Consider the following 9178-nt stretch of genomic DNA (forward strand, 5'->3'; position numbering starts at 1 on the left):
TGCCGTGGAGTTCGGTGACAATCGTCGGTTCGTACAAAAATTGTAATAAATTCGTTTAAAATTATGAAACTGGGAGAATTGTTGAACCTTGATAAAACGTTGGAATCGGTTTGCAGTATCTAAAATGTCTATTTTTACGTGTAAATCAAAGTGTGATGTAATAAAAATAAATATATGTACATAATTATAATTATCTTAATAAATATTTATGTAAATTTTGTCGAAAACATTTTCAATAATCGTATAACAAAAATATACGAAATTATCCACAGGTTTCACTGTTCTGGTGTTAATATGTAAACATAGAATTATGGATGATTCAGATTGATTTATATCCAACTTGAATGTCAGTCTCTGGAAAAATAAAGAGTTGAGTAAGATTGTTTTTTAATTTTGATGTAACTCCGTCAATTTTGAAGATGAAGAATAATAATGGAATAGGATAGGACATTTATAAAAAAAAATTTAGTTAAATTATTCGAAAGGGATCAAAACAATCTCTTTCTGCATCCAACAATTACAATTAGTGTAAAAAATAAAGATGAAAACGTGCTTATATCTGTAGGATTTCTTTTCATTACAGAGGATATTGAAAGGATTCTTTCCATGTAATTTAATACTTTATTTCTTGGTTTATTTGTTGTTGGGTGAAGTGCATTTGAATGATATTTGTTTCAGAATATTGATCCTGGTGACAAGTTGAAATTTTTGTAAATTAGATAATATAGGATTTTTTATTTAGGATAAATAACAATGCAATTTTATTGTTGTTTTTGAACATTTTTTTGGCTTGGAATATATGTTAAAAATTAATTAAATGTTTTAAGATAACTTCTATTTCATACTTTTAATTGAAAAATTCAGTGAAATGTTAACAAACAATTTTTGAAATATAATTAATAAATACAATAAATATTACATTATAAAAATAAATATGTAAATTATCTCATCTTTGAGTTGAATTTTATGAATGTTTAATCTTATTTAAACAGCAAGTTAATAAACATTAAATAAATAATAAAATATTGTAAATAATAATATAAATGTTATATAAAAATTAAAAAAAAATAATCTTACAGCAAAGAAACTAAATTTTTGTGCAAAACAATTACATATAATCTATTCCTAAATTGAAAATCAATATCTCTGAATGTCTGATTTTTAGAAAAAGTTTAGATTACAAGAATTTCAATATTCAAAAATTCAAACATGGTCTTGAAAATAATATATTTATATATCCATTTTTTTTCAATGTTTATTTTAACAATTCATATGTTTCACGATACATTGAATATTTAAAAAAAAATATCTCGGAATTCATATACATATATTTGTTCCAGATTCGAGCGTGACCGAGGATTTTCAGGATCCACTTTTGGAACTTGTGATTGCTTCCGAAAATACGAACGATCCCGAAACCCTGCTCGAAATAGCGAAACGTGCCGCGGCAGGCTTCGAAACAGAAGCCAGCTCTAAAATAAATCTTCAAATTTTAGAACAATTCACGATGACGAAGATACCTATGGAGGAGAAGGTCAGCGTTACAAGGAAACAATATTTCGTCGAGTCTAGTGACAATGACTTTGGAGGTGATGACAAAATTATTTTTATTTTGGACAACGAATTTGTAATAAATTTAATCTTACGAAATTTTATTTAATACTTTTTGAATCTGGAATTAAAATTCTTCTAGACATTTAATTTATTATTATCGAAGAATTGATTCGAATCTACTTCGATGAAGTGAGAAAATAAATATATATACTTCAGAAAAAATTTTTATCATTAAAATTTACACTTTTGCTAGAACAGCACAATTTTTGTATAGAAGCTAACCTAACCTCTAAAGAATGATACATCACAAATAATGGATCTTCTCTTGAATGAAAATTTTCATTGTCAACGAGTTTAATATCTAAGATATACAAAATAATTATTATATAAGAAAAGATAATATAAATATCATCATTAAAATGTTAAAATGTATTTCTATAATTAAATTATTCAAAAACGAAACTATCTCGACAGTGAATTTCACTGGAGGGCGTTAAGCGTCACGTGAATTTCATGAAAATTGATTGTCTTATCGCAGGCGACAACCTGCTCGGGACTGAGGCCCGTCTACGTAGAATAAGATCAGCGAACAACAGATTTATCACGACACGTAGACGGTCACGGAACGTCGACGACGACCTGTCATCCACATCTTCCACGTCCATGGACAGAAATCCTCGATATCAGTCGTTGTTCAACGGCCATGAAAACTCGATCGACCGTCCAATCGAGAGTCGAGAGTGTTCCATGGAAGCAATTAACTCGCAAATAAAGCAGAACGGGCCACCGTGCGAAACAGTGAAGGCCAAGGTCCAGAAGAAAAGACCAAAAACGGCCAAAAATAGGTAGGTTCGTCGTTGTCCGAAACAATGATCATAATATTTACAACGAAATTTGTAAATTTGTAAATATGAAACATATTTTCGAAACAATTAAAGGTTTTTTAATTTATGGACAAAATTTAAAGTTATAGAATTTTTTTTTTTTCTAGAAAATTCTTCATTTTACAAACTTAGATAATATTATTTTGTGCTTATATATTCGCTGTTTAAAATTTGTTATTTTTTTTTTTTTTTTTGTTAAAGAGTTTTTGAATTTAGCTGTTTACTTTTTAAGGTTAGGATTTCGTTACTAGAAAATCACTAGGATTAATTAAACGATGAAAGTAATTGGTATTGAAAGATTCTTTTTTTTTTGCAAAACTCGATTTCGTTTCAATTAGTTTATACTTATCACAAAGCAATATTGCATTGAGACATCTGACATTTTGACGTCATATATATATTCTTCAACTGTCATCGATCCCCATTATTCATTTCCACACCGTTCAAACGTTTCATAAAGACGTATACACGTAACAAAACAATTATCATTTAAAGAATATTGGAGAATGGAAATCCGTGGCACGGTTGAACGGTCTTCTTTGATTTTAATGAAATTTCATCGAGGACCGCGCCGCGGCTACGTCCAGCAGAGAAATGAAAGTATAGAAAACACACAATTTCCTGGACCAGGCTGAAAAAGTAATTACAACATAATAGCCCGAGTTACAATGTTTCATCTCGTTTGTGTTAAGCTACGACCCAACAGAGACACACATAAAAATATACAGGGTGCCAAGATTTTTCAAGATTTTTAAAAATTATAATAATAAAAATTTTAAAAAAGTTTTATTTAAAATTATAACTTGATATAAAAGAAAAGATTTATATATATAATAATTGATCTTGGGATAATTTTAAATTTCCCCATCGATTTCATAAGAATATATTAACTTGTCAAAAATTAGATTTTTAAAAGATTTATACAACTTGCGATTATCTCAAGATTAACTTATCTTATTATAACTTATTAATCTAACTTATTAGATATAACTTATCAATCTAAATCTTGTTATCAATATTTTATTTTTACATGAATTAATTTTCTCACGAAGAATTAAATTCTTCTAGTTCTCAGTTATAATTTTGAGACACCCTATACACAATCAGACTGAAAACAGAAGTACGGTGCAACACAATCAACAATCGATTCGTGTGCCGACATATCGAGGCATGGGGTACACGCAATATTGGAACATAGATTTCCTATTTAGATTTGTCGAATGTTTCCTTCCACTATTTTCCGGTACAGAATCGGGGGAACAGACAGATTCGTTTCCGTACTCGTGGACGGAATTAAGAGAGACGGGGTTTCATATTATTTCGCGCGAGTGAAATTGCGTAAAGTTGTTATGATGATATAGATGATGAGTATAATTGGAAAGGAAAGATAATTTTATTTGATTTCAATTATATATTATTTTGATTAGTTTATAATTACATCGATTCGTATAAATAAATGATGGACTATATCGATTTATTTGTACAATATTAAATTAATAATTGGTTACAAAACTGTCCGTCTGTTACTTATTGAAAATAATAATTGAATTTATTTTTTTTAAAGATTTATGAAATTTAATAAAATTAACGTAGCAATTTTTTATCATGTTAGGCGATTATGTTTGGTGGATAATTTATAAAAAAGAACATTTCCATAAAGACGTGACATTTTGTCTGCAAATGCGTAAGATTTGTTTTCAAACATTGTAACAAAAACGTTTTGCATTATATCCGCGAGATAACAACTAAGCACTGTGAGCAACACAATGATTTCATTGTGACGATTAATCACTGCTCTATTCTATAGTTTCGAGTGACTCGTTTTCCTCGTAGTCTCATTATTTCAATACACGATTACTTGGAAATTGAACAATGAAAAATTGTGTATCTTGGAGGTCGTAATTCTTAATAGAGTTAAGTGAAGGTCGATTCGTTTTGAAACTAAAAGTTGAGAAAAAAAAAATGAATTTATGGATCAAAGAAGTGTTCTTTCTTTGCATTAAATGCATTATATATTTAATTAATGTCTGTCAATTTTTGTTACTCAAATATTCTAAAAACTTCTTTTTTTTATATTTATAAATAAATCAGTGTTATAGTTAATATTGCAGAATATTATAATGTGACTATATTAAAATATATGAAAATTCAAAGTACGCATGATTCTTAAATTATAGAATATTCGATATGAATTGGAGAAAATCAGGGAAAGATAGTATTACTTTAAATCCAATTTAAATTATCTCACCTGATCATATTTGAATTCTTTCGATTCATCCCAAAGTTCGACTTACGTGATCATTACTTTAGACAAAATTTTATCATTTTATTCGTACATTATATACAAAAATAGCTATACTTGTCATCCTTTCTCATTAATATCAATATTAATGCAAAGTACATAATATAAAAGGTTAAAGAAATTTTTAATATTAGCAAAAAACTTGTTAATCGTATCAATCGTTCCATCATCCATGTCGTACAATTTTTTATTCAAAATCCTAAAACAAATGATGAATATTTCATCTAACAAAATGATGGATAGCATTTTCTAAACAAGCATTGTAAATTAATATTTCGCAAAATTTCGCATTTTCTATTATGATATATGATATTATGTAATATATATAGTTCGCGTGTATTGGACCGTTACAGTTGGTTTTCGTTGAAATGTCAACGTCCCTTGTAATTATTCCATGGAATTCGATGCGCCGATAAATTATTAATCACTCGTTAATAATTCTTCTTTAAACGGACGTGACGGGACAACGAAATCGGATCACGGAGTATCCAATCGTTCGATAAACAGTATTCGAAATCACGCGAGCGCGATATTGCACTCGTAACATGTGAAAGAAGGAATTTAAACGTTTTGGGAAACGATATCGGTGATATCGGCTATTATTAAAGGCAAATTGAAATGTTTTGCTTTATTACACGGGATAAAAGTGAAGTGAGAGGATAAATCGAGATTATGTCATAAAAGCCGAACAAGGGAAGTGAATTCGCGAATATTGGCACAATGGATTGGTTGTTTATTCGATTTAGGTTTACTTTAATTTGTTCCTTTTTTTCGTATTGGAAGATAGAGAAATATAAACAATAAAGAAATGAGAAATAAACGAATACTTTCATTTTCAAAAAAATTATTTATGTGATAAATTTAATCTTTAAAAAAAATCTTTAAATTTAATTTTTAAATTTAATCTATTTAAAAACAAAATTTTGAATGAAAAAATGTACAATTATTGCATACAATATCACATACAATATAAAATTCAACTCACGACACAATACAAATATTATTTAAGACAATGTAAAAGAATTCAAGATCTATTCAATTTCCTAACCTTTAAATAGAAAAAAAAATATTTATCTTACATCGTGCATTAAATTGCAAGTTTCAATCATAAAAAAATTAAAAAGAAATAAATAAATAAATGAAGAAAAAAAATTCTTTTAAATTTTCTTACTAAAATAACAAGTCCCAAAGAAGTCCAGTTCCAAATCGCAATCGAAAGCAATATCTGCAACGTTGGTGCAACCGTGTGCACATGAACACAACTGGGTTGACCATTCGTTTAATGGTTTCTCTGTTCGGTACGATGCATGCACAGGGTATCGCCGAAGGAAATAGAGAAGGCTGGTCCGAGGAGAAGAGAATCGATCGAGCGGAATAAGGCGGTTTCACCGGCAACATCGCCCACGGATCCGCTCGAGCCATGGAGCACACGCGGCATTAAGGACATGAACACGATATTGGCTTGGGAAGAGACCGCGCCGGACAGTCCTTAACGAAACTTTACGATATTATGCACCGTGTAACTCCGGCTAGTCGACCAACCCATAAAATGCCACCTTGTTTTTGCCATCTTCTTCATCGAAAACTGAAAACCCATCTAGGGAAACTTGAGCTCGTTCGAAACTCGGCTTAGAGATTCGAAGGTGTTATGGATTCTTCGACGATTCCATGGTAACTTCTAGGGAATATTGTGGAAAGAAGTTTGCAAATTGGATACGTACGATTTACATATAGTTTTATAATTTAATATTAAGAAAATTATATATTTTGTATCTTAGGAAATAGAATCTTATATATTAGTATACAGAGAAAGAAAATTTATATGTTAAATGTGCGTTTGATATTAAAGAAGAAATTTTATAAATTAAGAAGTGAAATTATAAATATGTTAATATAAGGAAATTTGTAGGTTAGATATGCATAATAATATATTATTAAGAAAGAAATTTTATAAATTAAGTAGTAAAATTAAATTTTATTTAGTAAAACAGATTATAAATTTATAATAATACATATATATATATATATATATATATATGTATATATATATCATATATATGACAGATTATAAGATACTTTATTTGGAAGATTTTTATAATAAAAACTTGAAATATAATATGAAATATAAAACTTGCAAATGATACACGTTTGGAAATATTACTTATTAATTGATGAATCTATAATTGATACTTTTAATATCCAAGTTATTGAATTTTGTATTATTTACTGTATTATTTTCTATACTTTTTTGTTATAAGTTATTTGATCTTGTTATTTGAATATGTATTCTTCTTATTTTTTTCTTAAAAAAATTTCAAAGAAAAATATATATTTTTGTTTTGAATATTAAATATAGTAAATATTAATATTTTTTTTTTTATTTTAATCTTTTTTAAAAGAGTTACTTTTTATAAAAAAATTATTTCTTTATATTATACAATTTATATTTTTTATATTATTTTTTCTTATGTTACATGCTTATACTATTTATTTATTTATATAATCTTTTCCAATATTTTTCTTAAAACTCTTTTTAAAAAAAAATAATTAAGTCTAATTTTATTATGGGTTAAATTAGTTTTTTTCCTTTTTACTTTTTTTTTTAAATAATCTATTTAAAAAAATAAAATTAAATTTTATTTTCTTATGCAAAAAAGAAATTAATTATATTAGAAAATTCATTTGAAATGATTTAACTTTTATTTGAAATATTTTTCTTTACAAATAATAATAATGACATGAATAAAAATAATAATGTTATATTAAATGAAATCTTTTTGTATATTCTAACCAATTTTAGTAAAATTTCAATCCATATTTTCTTTTTATTATTATTGATATAATTTTAATTTGTCAATATTATTTTTATTCTCTTTCATCTTCAATTCTCAAAACTTTATTTCATAATACTATTCTTTCATAGCTCATTCCTATATTTATTTCAAGCAAAGTGTTATTAAAATACTTATGAAAAGTTTCTCACTATGATTTACTATTTACAAGAATGAAAAATGTATTGTGCAAAGTTATGAACTTTTTCTTTTCGAAGTTACGCTCTTTGAAAACCGCGCGCAAAGTTCCATCGACTTTACCGTTTAATGATCTAGACATAGTGCAACCTTTGTACGATAAAAAAAGTACAGAAAAAAGAAAAGAAAAAATACATGAAACTGTATAATTGCAAATATTTCTTTTTAGAATTTCAATATTATATGTATAATTTATAATACTTCCCTTAAGCATCCTAATATGATTCTGAAAGAAATTTTTAGGTTCTTGTATATCTAGGTAAATTCTTATGTACATAAAAGCATTAATGCGTGCGAGATATAGAGTTCAACGTCAAAGGGTTAATTTGTTTTCGATCGATCTCAAAATATCCATGATAGCGCTTCACTTAAAACCTTAAATAATTTGACACTTAAATGTCGAAGATATTCACAATAGTGGTTTTTCCAATATTTTAAATATTATTTTTAGTTTTTCAATATTTTAAATATTATTTTGATTGTTATCATTATTTGAAGGTCGTATCATAAACACAATATACGATTGTGTTGAATTGAACTTAACGCAATTACCTAAACATGCGCTAGATGCATTAACTTGAAACATTTATCATTCTGAAAAAAGTCCGTGAATTAAGAACTCAGGTACAAACGATACGCAAAAGCCTCATAGGTGCTTGATCTCAATAGCATGCAACAGCAATTAGTCCTCTTATCGGTGCAATTTCATTAATAAACTATGTTACTGCCCTATTTTTACTGTCTGGAGACCAACGCAGTTATGTGTACCAACGTGACGTATAGAATTATCATAGATTTGATATACATGTAGAGAAAAAAAAAAAAATTGAGAATTGTTTTACCTATTTCTTCTATGGAAATAATTTACGTATAAGCAAGATAAGAGATTAAATGAAGAAATAAATTATTTATTTCCAAGATATTTCTTTATTTTTTTATTAATAATCATTCACATTATTTTCAGTTCAAAATAAATTTTATATATAATTCTACGTATAAATAGAACTAGACATAAAAATTTTTAATCTGACATGAACTGTTTCTAGAAATTTATTTATTTTTTTTGGAATATTTTATTATAATCTTGATTTACCTTTTTCAAGATCGATTGGTTATAAAATTTTCATTCTCAATTAATTATTTAAACTTCAATAGATCCAAGTTTATAGCACAAGAGACAACATAACCTAATCTAAAATCTGAGAAACTTAACTCACGTCATATTTTTTTTATTTCTCTTTTTTCTTTTTTCTCTTTTCATAAACGAAAAAAGTATCGAACAAAATATAGAATTTCAGTTACCTATAAACCTTTCCTTAGCTTTCTTTTGTGGTATTCTAACGAAAGCATGAACGAAAGAAAAAAAAAACAATATAAGGAAAAGGTTCGCCGACTCGAAAAAGTTTCTG

The 9178-nt window shown here is 27.0% G+C and overlaps 1 protein-coding gene across 3 annotated transcripts in view; it reads left to right on the top strand.

Annotated features, from left to right (window-relative positions):
• Positions 1-6878, top strand: part of iav (transient receptor potential cation channel subfamily V iav) — a 48130-nt gene extending 41252 nt beyond the window's left edge. For 2 of the 3 annotated variants that reach the window (XM_086913231.1, XM_012494591.3), the window contains exons 11-13: positions 1341-1589; positions 2093-2399; positions 6056-6878. In XM_086913231.1, the coding sequence (XP_086769357.1) occupies positions 1341-1589; positions 2093-2399; positions 6056-6233 (734 nt within the window). In that variant the 3' untranslated portion in view covers positions 6234-6878. Of the gene's footprint in view, positions 1-1340; positions 1590-2092; positions 2400-2933; positions 3177-6055 lie in introns of those variants that run through there. The other variant, XM_086913232.1, reaches the window with a different exon arrangement.
• The last annotated feature ends 2300 nt before the right edge of the window (positions 6879-9178 follow it).

Source organism: Apis florea, unplaced genomic scaffold (assembly GCF_048593485.1).
Source record: "Apis florea isolate Af1SG1 unplaced genomic scaffold, ASM4859348v1 contig_3496_pilon, whole genome shotgun sequence".
Lineage (NCBI taxonomy): Eukaryota > Metazoa > Arthropoda > Insecta > Hymenoptera > Apidae > Apis > Apis florea.